The sequence below is a fragment of the Doryrhamphus excisus genome, chromosome 13 (assembly GCF_030265055.1).
Source record: "Doryrhamphus excisus isolate RoL2022-K1 chromosome 13, RoL_Dexc_1.0, whole genome shotgun sequence".
NCBI lineage: Eukaryota > Metazoa > Chordata > Actinopteri > Syngnathiformes > Syngnathidae > Doryrhamphus > Doryrhamphus excisus.
Window position 1 is genome coordinate 8,819,022 of NC_080478.1, and position 14,500 is coordinate 8,833,521.

The window sequence follows — 14,500 nt, forward strand, 5'->3', positions numbered from 1 at the left end:
TCTCAAATATCTTAATTTTTATTTTTCTGCACAAAATAAGATGAAAAATAAATAAACAAATCAAGAATAAAGAAAATCTATCAATCAGTAATAAATAAATATAATAATAATAATAAAACGGCAAATAATAAAAACTTAAGAAACCACATATAGTTGGTGGGTAGACAAATTATTTTTTTCAGATTAAAATTAACAAAGCATTATTAGAGCCCTGTAGACGTGACAAAACACGACTATAGTCACATTTATACTCTTTTTATTTACAACATATTGCGCAACTGCAGGGTCTTGAGACACATGCTAACTCGCAAACTAGAGAGCTAGCGACCTAAACGGTAGCCTTCAAGTTATTTCCTTTAAACTTAAATAGCCAAAAATGTACCACTTCCACACGGATAGGGAGGATAACTATTAACAGTTATTTAACCTTTAACATGAACATTAATCAAACGCAATAATTTTTTCTGGGTACATGATACCATACAGCATCCATATCAAACTTGCGCGGGCCACACTAACATTAAACTTTTCATATCAAGGCGGGGGCCTCAAACTAGTGTCCTGCGGGCCACATTTGGCCCGTGGGCCGCATGTTTGAGACCCCTGATCTAGAGGGATCTGAATACTTGCTAAATATAGCATCAAAGTCGTTAAGTTGGTAAAACTGATCCTGCCTCCATCTTCTTTTCCGCCAGACCAGGTGTGGAAAAGGTGTGTTAAGAAACAGTTGTAACGACAAGCTACATTCACAGACAGTCCCATTATAATGTGTTTTGGAATGAGGGTCAACGGGTAGTGCCAAATTTATTTGTGGCAGGAATGTATGGGATTCGATATGTTGATTTGTCTACATTTCTACAGAGGTGGAGAGTCCAAATATTGTGTATATAATAAATCACTATCAGTAGCTCCATGGCTGCAATAACATGCCATTCTGTCATTTTGTTGATCAAGTAGGCTGCGGAAGAACACAGTGTTTCCTTGCTTAAATTGATTATTAAGAAAATGTAAACAAACACGGAAAGCAAATAATCTATAATCCTTTATGTGTAGGTTGACTATAACCAAACATGGTCAACAAGTGGGCTGATACTGTTACATTCAAGGTCCGATATGTGAAAATGTTTATTTTACATAGTAGAGAACTGGCCTCCAAGAATGTATTACTCACCGACCAGCCGGTCCCTTGTGGCAACTGAGAGGTCAACGAGAAAACCTCCCATGGAACCTCGAGTCATTCAAAACGACACTTTCCACACCAAAAAAAAAAAGTCAGTAGCCTACCCAATGATGGCAAAATGGCATTATGGTACAACTGTGGTGCCAATCATAGCACATAGATTCCAGCAGAGTCTACTCAGCACCACTTGTAGTTATTCCGAGGTGTTTGGAAGAGTATACCCAGCCATTTTCTACCACTTATCCTGTTCAGGATCACAAGGAAGTTGGAGCGTATCCCAGCTGACTTTGCTGAGAGAACCCTGGATCGACTGTCAGTCAAGTATTTTAAACCTAAATTAATAATACAGCCTTTCTCATTCAAAAATGACATTCTAACCCAGTTTGGCCTCTTGTTCTTCTGTTTGCACATACTCTGACAGCCAGAAGCTTTTTTTTTTTTGCAGTGGCTGTTGCACTGTCCCTTTGGTTTCACCATGATACAAGGCTAGCCAGCAGGATTTAGCCCTTCTAAAGCCGCTGTAGTCTTCACTATATGCTAACCCGCAAAACATGGCATGTTTACATAACAACTAGCTGCAGTACAATGCGTGCAAACAGCATTTTATCATTGGCTGGACACAGTAGTCATCATTGTGTTGTTCCCTGTCACTCACTGAGTTGCATTGCAAAATGGTACAAACTAAATTATTATTATTATAATTATTTCATTTACAGTTCAAGTTCGATTGTATTTTTTGTTATGCATGGATTTGTTGTAACCCTCGGCCATCTCTGTGTGGAGTTCTCCCCGTGCATGCGTGGGTTTTCTCCAGGTACTCCGGTTTCCTCCCACATTCCAAAAACATGCTAGGTTAATTGGCGACTCCAAATTGTCCATAGGTATGAATATGAGTGTGAATGGTTGTTTGTCTATATGTGCCCTGTGATTGGCTGGCCACCAGTCGAAGGTGTACCCCGCCTCTCGCCCAAAGACAGTTGGGATAGGCTCCAGCACCCCCCGCGACCCTCGTGTGGAAAAAGTGGTAGAAAATGAATGAATGAATGAATGAATGGATTTGTTGTAAGAGAATGCGAGATTGCTTAGAGGGTGCATTAACACGGACCAAGCGGGATCCATAAAATATGATAATTAATTTATATTGGCGTATGATATATGAGGATTAAGTGACTGATCAAGTAATTTATTATTATAGGTTGGTTTTTCAGGTTTCAAAATTATCGACACCATATAATCATAATGGTAACCCTCATCTGTTTGTCATGTCTGCATGAACCGGGATGTAGTCGACTAACTAAAACCAATTGACAAACACAAACCATTTTTTTTCTAAACCATCTAAATATACAGTATGTAGTAAATAAGGTTTTGCATCTAATAGTGGACATTTGCACAGTACTGTGTGGCTAAGGGCTACTGTAATAATGAATGAACTTAGACCTAGAAACTCTGCAGCCTTTGGATTGGAACTCAATTGTCAAAGGGACTACTCTCAATTGCTCACTAAAATCAAGCACCAATTTAGAGTATACATAAACGGTATAATTGGCTATTGAAACCTTGGAATGAACACAGTGGAAATGGACTCTTCCATTCGTGGGATTCTGTCAGGGTCCGCTTGACTAACGCGGCCTTGACCGCAAACTCTTTCATTAGTTGTACGCTGACAGACGCATTGTCAGAGCGGGAGGCCATCCTTTTCTCTTTCACTTTGACTCTCCTCACTTTGACCCCGTCACAACATCAGTCATCCTTGACTGGTCCGTGGTTATCTTGGAGCCACTAGATAGGCTTTCAAAAAGACCCCCCCACCCCACCAGCCCCCTCAGATGTGGTCCTTCAGCAATGACCTGATGTTCTTCCTTGCCTCACTTCATTCTGTGTTTGGTTAGTTGTGCATTTGGGGAATTTCCTAAATCCATTTAGTTGATTCTCGGGCATGATGGGCTGATTTTTTATTTTTTTTTCAACAAAGTGGCCACTTCATTTGGATAGTTCCTGAAGCAAATTGCCAGACTCGCAAGAAAAACACAGTTCAAATGGTGGTCATCATCGTTGGTCTTCTCTGCACAGCCAACAATGTTTGGCTTGGATTCCCAGCCACATTTCAGTGGTCTGAACCGTGTCCATTCCCAAGAGGTTTGGATAAATACAGCTGCAGTCAGGACAGTGGGAGGTGGGGGGGATATGGGGGGGATTAGTGAGTGATTGCAGTGTCAAAGGTTGACAGAAGATGGTTGTGTTCTTACCAGCTTGCATGAATGTAAGTTTGCGTCCTAAACCGTCTTGATTGCTTGCTCCTCATCAGCGCAATCCTATTGTTTGAGAACCGGAAGAAAAGGGCCCTCTTTAAGTGATCTGAGTATTGCAGAAGTCAGCATGTTGGACAAGTGTAAGCCCAACAAATCAATAGTCATCAAAGGGGAGACATTCCATAAGGTGGCCTGACGCCAGCCTGGCCACAACAGTCACTATATTGATCAGACTTTCGACTTTAACCCTTTTCGTTCAGAATATTCAGGTGTCATTTATTCCTCATGATCAATACAGCTAAGATGGATTGGTTGGGAATTGACATTTGTGAAATTTATGGTCCCCGAATGGATAAACGCTCCTGATACATTGAATTTATTCACATGCAAAAGCATGAGGTTAAAGAGTTTTTTTGTGTAACACAACAAAAGTGACCATAGTGAGGTTTTACATTTAAATCGACTATACATGTCCAACATAGTTCCTGCTTTGACTCTAAATCAGGGGTCTCAAACTCAATTTACCTGGGGGCCACTGGAGCTAGGGTCTGGGCGAGGCTGGGCCGCATCAGGTTTTCCAAAAAAAAAAATGAAAAATGAATAAACTTTGCTTTGGTTCCGATTTTCTACAATAAAAGCTCTGATAAAACATTCCACTGTTCTCAGATATCTTAATTTTTATTTTTCTCCACAAAATAAGAAATAAAATAAATAAACAAATCAAGAATAAAGAAAATCAATCAATCAGTAATGAATAAATATATTAATAATAATAAAACAGCAAATAATAAAACCTTAAGAAACCACATATAGTTGGTGGTTAGACAAATTATTTTTTTTCAGATTAAAATGAACAAAGCATTATTAGAGCCCTGAAGACATGACAAAACACGACTATAGTCACATTTATACTTTTTTTATTTACAACATATTGCGCAACTGCAGGGTCTTGAGACACATGCTAACTTGCAAACTAGAGAGCTAGCGACCTAAACAGTAGCCTCCAAGTTATTTCCTTTAAACTTAAATAGCCAAAAATTTACCACTTCCACACGGATAGGGAGGATAACTATTAACAGTTATTTAACCTTTAACATGAACATTAATCAAACGTAATAATTTTTTCTGGGTACATGATACCATACAGCATCCATATCAAACTTGCGCGGGCCGCACTAACATTAAACTTTCATATCAAGGCGAGGGCCTCAAACTAGTGTCCTGCGGGCCACATTTGGCCCGCGGGCCGCATGTTTGAGACCCCTGCTCTAAATGAATACGACTGGTTACTCGACACCCATTTCCATAGTACACTTTGTGCGGGTTTGGCCGCCATGATGGTGAGCAGGATCCAGAAACAGTACATTGTGAACATGTTATTAGTATTATTGCTACAGTAGATTTATATTTTTTTCAGAATGTGATTAACTACATTTAATATGGGCCATTATATTATTTTAAATATAATATACAGTTAGAAATCTCACTATTTTTGCATTTCTGTGTTTTTTTACCGTATTTTCCGGACTATAAGTCACACTTTTTTCATAGGTTGGCTGTTCCTGCGACTTATACTCCAGAGCGACTTAGAAATGAAAAAAAATTTATGTTACATAAACACCGGACACCTTTTCTGCTCATGTTTCATATTTTTTGTGTAGCTGAATAACCATTGTGTTAGCATATCTTACATCTATTCAGCCTGTTCTCTATTCTTTTATTGTTAGAACTTTACTTCCAAGAGGACTTAATGTCTGTTTTGGTCAAGTAGTTTGTAAAATGAATTACCCTCAAAAAATGTGACTTATGTATGTTTTTTCCTACCTAATTATGCATTTTTGCTTTGTGCGACTTGTACTCCGGAGCGACTTATAGTCCAGAAAATACGGTAATTGTGTTTCAGCGAATGACGGCGGACCTTTCCCACTTTTTTGACGGTCTTTGAACGCACTATAATTGCGTGCGTGTGTTAACTTTCTCCCACGCTGCACAGATAAATTACTGTACTGTATTTTTTTTTTCCCAAATGCTGATACTGTGCGGGAAGGCATTAAGGAAAGTTTTGATGACGTTATTGAGTGCATATTTGTTCGGTCCAAAAAGGTTGGGGACCCACTGCTCTGCATGACAGGAGCGCACTGCTGTTTTCAGGAACCCGCTGCAAAAACATTCACATGAACACGCCGGCCGCTCTGATGTCATTCACGGGGCCGGCAGTTGAATAGCTCTTCTGTATAGCGTTGCTAAAAACAACAAATCTAATGGAGCTTTTAGACTTTAGACCAAATTGCATCCACTTTGTCATCGGGAAAGCTCATCACATTTGTGAATGAGATCCAGTATGTGTGGATGAGAGGACTATTATAGCTAATGAGAAAGACACCAAAACATCCTTGCATGTTGAGTCTAAAACCAGATTGAGGGTTTACTGTACGTCTGGAATAAGAGTCTTATGCAGCAGCACAACCACAAAAATAGGTTCAAGGCTGCTTTTGTGTAAATCAACAAATGTAACCATCAATTTTCTGAAACATGTCACCTGAATTCTGTCTTAACGGAAGAGGTGATTTAATAGTTTGGCTTGGCTTGTCTTTAAATCAAAGGGCAACATAACTGGTTCTGCAGATGCATTTTATTTTCTTCCATCAGCAGAGTAGTAACAAAGTCCATGAAACGCTTGCCACATTAATCTAAAGCAGGGAAACCAATCCGTCAATTTCATGCTCACACAGGCCAGACTTCATTAGAGTGTTTTCTTTGTTGCCAGACACAATTTCCTTTTGAAACGTGCTCTTTCGTAGTATTCATTTGTGAACAGGAGCCGTTGTGTGGTGACGCCAGAACTCTGCCCTTTCTCACTGGATCTATCCTGCCGGGACACATTAACAGCATTTATAGCAAGCTGACGTTTCTCTTAGCCAAATATTTTTTTAAAGCCACACACGAACACGTTCTCATACTTTGCAACCTGGAGTAGGCAGGAGAGAATAGTGTTTAAAAAAAAAAAAAAAGACACCTTGGCTCATAGAATGCTTACCATACAAGGAGAATATGCCACACTACTATTTCCTCTCCTCAATGACTGAGGCAGGAAGTGACCGCAAAGGGCACGCCCACTCTGCAGGCTTGGCAAGTGACTTATTTCCTGCCTTTTGCCCTCAGAGACGCAGACAGCCAGTCCAGCAGGGCTCCATCAAAGCCAATTAGCCAACTCCAGCCCACTAAACGTCACTAATTACAGTGCTGGGAAATGACAGAAGCCTGGTAAAGTGTGACTTTCCAAGGATGTGCCCTTGTAGCCACCGCCAAATGATAAATCTCCCAGCTGTGGGATGTATTCTTGGTCGGAGGGTTGAAGTACTACATGCCCACATCAACGAGTAATCCGACTGTGCAACCTCTAAATGTCAAATGCCCCAGCTGAAGTTGGACAATTCAAATGTGTGTCTCGTATAAAGAAATATTTGACTCTAAAACTTTTATCCCACAATTGCTTCAGGGCTCCCAGAAAACGCACACGGTGCAACCTCTAAAGTAATGCTTCTCAAATAGTGGGGCGTGTCCCATTAGGGGGACAGGGTGAGGTGCATTAGCGAGCCATTGGTGATTAAACAGATGATGCATAATAAGCATAACATACTGTAGTACTTCCAGGCTCAACAAGAGACAGTCCTGACACATTGCATGTGCTAGCGATTAGCATTCATGATTTACATGGCGATTTCAACCCCCCCCCCCCCAAATATGACACATATTAGACATTTAAATGTTCTTATTTTAAACAGATTATGCATAATTACAAAAACAGTATCAGGCACACATTTTTTATGGCTCAACAAGAGACAGAGCTAGCACATTGTACCTGCTAATGATTAGCATTCATGATTTACATGGTGTTTTCAAACCTTCACCCCCCCAAATATGACACATATTAGACATTTAAATGTTCTTATTTTAAACAGATTATGCATAATTACAAAAACAGTTTCAGGCACACATTTTCTATGGCTCAACAAGAGACAGAGCTAGCAAGTTGTACATGCTAATGATTAGCATTCATGATTAGCATTCATGATTTACATGGCGATTTCAACTCCCCCCCCCCCCCCCCCCAAATATGACACATATAAAACATTTAAATGTTCTTATTTTAAACAGATTATGCATAATTAAAAAAACTGTTTCAGGCACACATTTTCTATGGCTCAACAAGAGACAGAGCTAGTGCGTTGTACATGCTAATGATTAGCATTCACGATTTACACAGATATTTCAAACACCCCCAAATATGACAACAAATAAGGCATTCAAATGTACACTTTAAAAAGATAATATATAATAAGCAAAACATACTCTTAGGCAAACACTTTTCACAGCTCAACAAGAGACAGGCCTGGCACATTGCATGTGCTAGCGATTAGCATTCATGATTTACATGGCGTTTTCAACCCCCCCCCCCCCCCCCCCCCCCCCCAAATATGACACATATTAGACATTTAAATGTTCTTATTTTAAACAGATTATGCATAATTACCAAAACAGTTTCAGGCACACATTTTCTATGGCTCAACTAGAGACAGAGTTAGTGCGTTGTACATGCTAATGATTAGCATTCATGATTTACATGGTGTTTTCAACCCCCCCCACCCCCAAATATGACACATATTAGACATGTAAATGTTCTTATATTAAACAGATTATGCATAATTACAAAAACAGTTTCAGGCACACATTTTCTATGGCTCAACAAGAGACAGAGCTAGCGAGTTGTACCTGCTAATGATTAGCATTCACGATTTACATGGCGATTTCAAACACCTCCAAATATGACAACTCATTTGGTACATTTTGTACATGTACATTTTTAACACATGAAGCATAATAAGCATTACATACTTCCAGGCGTAACATTACCACGGCTCAACAAGAGACGGGCACAGCACACTGCACATGCTAGCGATTAGCATTCATTGATTTATATGGTGATTCTGAACACTTCCAAATAGGACAACAAATTAGACATTTAAATGGACCTTTTAAACAGATGCATAATAAGCATGCTTTACAGGAAAACATTTTGTACGGCTCAACAAGAGACAAGGTTGTTTTTGTTAATTGAAGAAATAATTGCTGGTTGATGAAGTTGCACAATTGAAATAATCCTTCTGTATTGACTCAAGGAACTGACATTACATCATGTGACCTTCCCAGGGTGCAAATAGCGGCGATCACGGTCCAAACCAGAGCCACAACCAGGTCTCATGGAGACAGCACCTCTCCAGCACTAACTCCCTCCCCCTGGGTAGCTCCTACGACCGGACGGGCAAGACGAGTACATCCAGAGGGGAGCAGTGGTCTGCTCGGGCTCAAGGGTCCGTGGGCAAAACGGAAGGAAAGGCCGCAGCGTCAGGGAGTCGTCTGTGGAGCCATCGCCAGGCCGAACATCATTAGCACAACCTAAAGGAAGGTCAGGTATGGAGACGGCTGTTTGCAGTTGGATGACTGGTCTTTGCAGTCATCCAACGGTCTTTGCAGTTCTTTAAAAATATTTAATATGTACACACCAATATGAGGTTTACTCAGTTGCCAATACGTCTATACAGCCATGCAAGCTGTACACTGACTACTCAGATGTATATTTAAGCTTTGTTTCTGTAGTATTGTCTCTTGAGAAGATGTGTGTTTGCTTTTATGAGATAATATACACCAGGGGTGTCCAAAGTGTGGTCCAGGGGTGCATGTAATAACAAAAAATAAAAATAACAGCAAAAATGGACAAATTTAAAAGAATAAAATCAATATATTAAGAGAAAAAAGTTGTACTCTATCAAGAAAAAGTCACAATTCTATTACCATAATGTCATAATATTGTGATATAAATAGCATAAAATGGAAATTGTTTTATAAATACAAAAAAAGTCATAATATTATGTGAAACACACAAAATAAAATCATGTACTTTGAAAGCTATAATATTATGGAAAATATGTTCATAATATTATGAGAATAAAGTCATAATTAATAGAGGAAATGTGGTGGACAACAGCTCCAATTTTAGAAGAATAAAATAATAAAATAAAATGTAATTTTAGATGCATAGAGTTTTAAATAAATATGTGATTTATTGGAAAATTAGGTTGGGGAAAAGGTTACAATATTACAGGAATAAAGTCAAAATATATTAAGAAAAAAAAGTTGTACTCTATCAAGAAAAAGTCACAATTCTATTATAGTAGTGTCATCATATTATGATATAAATAACATAAAGTTAAATTTTTTATAAATACAAAAAAATCATAATATTATGTGAAACACACAAAATAAAATCATGTACTTTTTTTCGAAGATTAGGTTGGGGGAAAGCTATAATATTATGTAAAATATGTTCATAATATTATGAGAATAAAGTCTTAATCAGTAGAGGAAAATCTACAAGATAAAGTCAAAATATGAAGAGATAAAAGTTATATTCTAACAAGAAAAAAAGTTACAATTTAATGATAATGTACTTATAATTTTATAAGGAAAAATAATGTAATTTTAGATGCATAGAGTTTTAAATAAAGATGTGAATTATTGGAAAATTAGGTTGGGGAAAAGGTTACAATATTACAGGAATAAAGTCAAAATATTATGGTCAATATATTAAGAGAAAAAAGTTGTACTCTATCAAGAAAAAGTCACAATTCTATTATAGTAGTGTCATAATATTATGATATAAATAACATAAAGTCATAATATTATGTGAAACACACAAAATAAAATCATGTACTTTTTTTCGAAGATTAGGTTGGGGGAAAGCTATAATATTATGTAAAATATACCTAAGATTAGGTTGGAAGAAAGCTATAATATTATGGAAAATATGTTCATAATATTATGGGAATAAAGTCATAATTAGGACAAGAAAATCTACAAGATGGAGGTGGACAACAGCTGCAATTTTAGGCGAATAAAGTCAAAATATGAAGAGATAAAAGTTATATTCCAACAACAAAAAGTTGCAATTCAATGAGAATATACTTATAATATTATAAGGAAAAATAATGTAATTTTAGATGCATAGAGTTTTAAATAAATATGTGAATTATTGGAAAATTACGTTGGGGAAAAGGTTACAATATTACAGTAATAAAGTCAAAATATTATGGAAATGAAATTACTAATATTACGAGATAAAAATGTACGGAGACTATTTAAGAAGAAAGTTGAAAGTAGGTGGAAAATTTTGGACACCCCTGCCCATATATGTACTTCCTGTTGGCTTCCAAGTGAATAGACTACTAAGACAATACCTTCTGTTTCCAGCAGGTGGCAGCAGGTGCAGTTCAATCAGCAATCAGCCACATAAAAATAAAAATCACCATCGCATGCGTCCTCTTCTGCCCGTTGGATGTATCATCTCTTGTCGTAAACGATGACAAAGCCCATGAACGACTTCATCTGACAAACTGCTGCGTCACACTTGACACGCGTACGGCCACGGTGACTTTCAATGTGACCAAAAACAGGAAGCGAATAACTCCAAATTAAGCAACCGTGTCCGTCTTTTTGGACTTTGACGCACTTCGCCGCACACGTCGGATGACAAATGACGTTTGATGAATAATGACTCAGCATGTTACCAAACACACATCTTACATTTTAAAAACCGGGACCTTTTATTTGTTGTCATGACATAATAATTCGCTTCCTGTTGTGTACTTTTTTTTTTTTTATGTACCGCTTTCTGCTGATAAATCTCAACTAAATGCACATTTAGGAAAGTATAATAATTGATGTTGGAACTCTGGACTACATTTCCCATGGTGCTTCTCTTTCTTTAAACATATGCTGTACCTGTGTCTTCAATCACTGAGCGATATCATGTTGCTTTTTGGGTTGTCAGAACATTTGCACATGCCAGCCAATCATAGGACGAGACAGGTGGAAGAGGGCGGGGTCACTGAATGCACGGAACAGAAGCCCATATGGCCATATTGTGGCAAAAGACTGTAATATGTTAAAATTTTCAAATTAGCTTTCACAATATTTGAAGAAAAAGATTTTTTTCCTAAATTATTTTTGCTGCAGATTCATGTATAGTTGATTTACTAGAATTTTTGTTTTTAATGACAAACTTATTATTAAAATCTTAAAATTTTTTGCTGCAAATTCCACAATTAAAAAAAAAATCGACTTATTATTATTGTAATTCACCCGAATGTAAGACGACGCTGATTTATAGTTCTCCTAGCATCTTTCCGGGTCACTGGTGTGTGAGTGACAGGAAGAAAAGCTTGTTTTCCGCCACCTGTAGGTATCAATCTCGAGCAGCCATACTTATCGGTTTCCATCGGATATTTCCGCAAATTCAAATTCAAATTTCACAAAAGTTGTCAATACTTCCTCAGGTACAGTAATTGAGTATGATTTGGTTTTAAGACCAACCTAGAACCGAGACCGCAATACTCCGAAATCCCGAAACTCCCTTTGGATATCTAGCTAGGAAGATCCGAACCTGGAAAATGGAGTTAAGTTCATAGTCTCTAACTCGCTAAAAAGGTCAAAGGTTGTTGTTTTTTTTTTTGTCAACTGACTTTGGGGTGTCCAAATGCAGTAGTGAAACCGTAGAAGGGTGTCTGGGCCTGCCGGAGATACGCTGCTACTCGAGTTGAACCTCGATATGACATCACTGCAGTTTTGTTTCGAAATAGCAACCCACCTGTTTCACTGACCACCATAAATCACCTTAAGGCTTGACTGGTGGCTGGCGAAGACAATTTTGGCACCTCCAGACTCCCATTTTTCTGTGTTGAAAGGTTATCCTGCGTTCCATTCGGCACTCTAGCCGTCGCCATATGGTAGCTTATTAGTATGACGGTTTAAGGGAGAGGCTGGCTGTTGTTTCTAACTATTTCCTTCACTTATAAGCTTCCACACACTCGAAACAGCTTTGTCGTTCCGCAAGCAAAGCAGTTTTTTCAAATATAAGACGACCACTCTGTCAATTTATTAATTTATTTTAACATCAAAAACATTTTTTCTAATTGTTTGATAATTAAGCTTTATTCATTACCGTTATCGTAAAATTAGCGTCAACACCTTTGAGAAAACTTTTTTTTGACAAGCAGGTCTCCGTTTGCAGGTTGCTGGTGTGTGTGAGCGACAGGAAGACAAGCTCACTTGCAGGCAGATATCACTAGACCTCGAATATAAGACAACACTAAAATTATATTTTTTTTCATGTTCAATAAGAATGTTTTAAATGGAAATTACTAGCTTGTCGGCCGAGTGGTTAGCATGCAGGCCACACAGCTAGGAGACCCTAGTTTGATTCCACCCTCGGGCATCTTTTTGTGGAGTTTGCATGTTCTCCCCGTGCATGCGTGGGTTTTCTCCGGGTATTCCGGTTTCCTCCCACATTCCAAAAACATGCTAGGTTAATTGGCGACTCCAAATTGTCCATAGGTATGAATGTGAGTGTGAATGGTTGTTTGTCTATATGTGCCCTGTGATTGGCTGGCCACCAGTCCAGGGTGTACCCCGCCTCTCGCCTGAAGACAGCTGGGATAGGCTCCAGCACCCTCCACAACCCTCATGAGGAGAAAATGAAAAGAATAAAAGCTTGTAATTTCTTAGAAATGTTTTTTCATAATTTTCAAATCATTAATATCTCGACGTCTTACATTCTTTTGCCACAAATTCAACAAGTAAAAAAAAAGACTATTCTGAATACCTAAAGCATGTATAAATCTCTAGACCTCAAATATAAGACGACCTGTCGTTTTCAGATTTTTTTTTGTATACAATACAGTAAAATAAAATACTTCAGTCTTGTGAAATAAAAATCAGTCCGCCTTTATTGTGGTATTATAATCTGCACCAAACCAGCACTTACCTTTAAGACCCCTTAACAGATGAATGCCCTCTTTTATGGTCAAAAACCTGCTTGACTCCTAATGCTTCAGTGTGCTTTCATTTACTGTAAAATTCATCAAATCAGTCGTAAATGTTGTGCCAAAAAAAGAATCATTCCACCATATTTGTAGTTCCTCCTCCAGCTGGATCTCCTTTTTTATTTCTTTCTTAAAACAACAAAAAAATATGTCTTATTTTGGAAGCTGATAGATTTATTTAAGGAAAACAAATCTTGTAATTTTGTAAAGTGGGCCTTATTATTAATGGAATATATTTGTCCATCTTTTGTGGTTTCAAGAACGGTATATATATATTATTTTTTTTTGTATGTTATATTACACTCCTGGAGAGTATTTCATCCTGTATTATTTTGTGTTTTTGTTGTTTAAGTACATTTCTCATTAACTGGAGGACAACAAAAAGGGCGGGGTTATGTGGCGCTCATTTGGCCTTCAATTCAGGGTCTTCTGTGCTCTTTGTTCTGCCAAAGAAAGGAAGAAATAGGAATTTAAGGAGCGTACCATCAATAACAGAGGGGTCAAACATGGTAATAAAAAAAAGGTTTTTGTTAAGTGGAATCTGTGAGGGAAAGGTTGTGTATTTTTGCTTTTCTTCACTTTTAGACGTAAACAATGTGCATGTTTTAACTTTACTGGCGCATGTAGCTCTCTTGCCAACTGTACAGCAGACCGTATGTATTCTAATAAAAATAAAATGCAACATCTTTGTTAAACATGCTGAGTCTGACTAAATCTGTGCATTTTAATGTCTGTCAGCAAGTTTGTAATTTGGCACGAATTGGCGAAGAGCTCACGCTGGTGTGGAATGCGAGACATCAGCAAGTGCTTCCCTTTAAAAAAAAAAAAAAAAAAAAAAAAGGAAAAAAGACGTTTTGTCCAATGCAAGTCTACTTTTTAGCAGCTCATTCATATAATTATTTTATTATTTATAACATTTCATGTGGAGTTTTCATTGTGTTCCTATATTTGTATATTTTTTTGGGACTTTTTTTTTAACTCTTCCACATCAGTGCCAGTATTCCTATATTGGGAAATAATTATTATAATTAAATAAATATGAATAATTCTGCGGTCGAGTGGTTAGCGTGCAGACCTCACAGCTAGGAGGACCAGGGTTCGAATCCACCCTCGGCCATCTCTGTGTGGAG

General features: G+C 37.8%; 1 protein-coding gene across 3 annotated transcripts in view; it reads left to right on the plus strand.

The window, feature by feature from the left end:
* Positions 1-14,265, plus strand: part of luzp1 (leucine zipper protein 1) — a 51,037-nt gene extending 36,772 nt beyond the window's left edge. Inside the window, exons 7-8 of one of the 3 annotated variants that reach the window (XM_058090697.1) lie at positions 8,644-8,904; positions 10,741-14,265. In XM_058090697.1, the coding sequence (XP_057946680.1) occupies positions 8,644-8,883 (240 nt within the window). In that variant the 3' untranslated portion in view covers positions 8,884-8,904; positions 10,741-14,265. The remainder of the gene's footprint in view (positions 1-8,643; positions 8,905-10,740) is intronic. The other 2 variants (XM_058090698.1, XM_058090696.1) reach the window with 2 other exon arrangements.
* Positions 14,266-14,500: the final 235 nt, after the last annotated feature.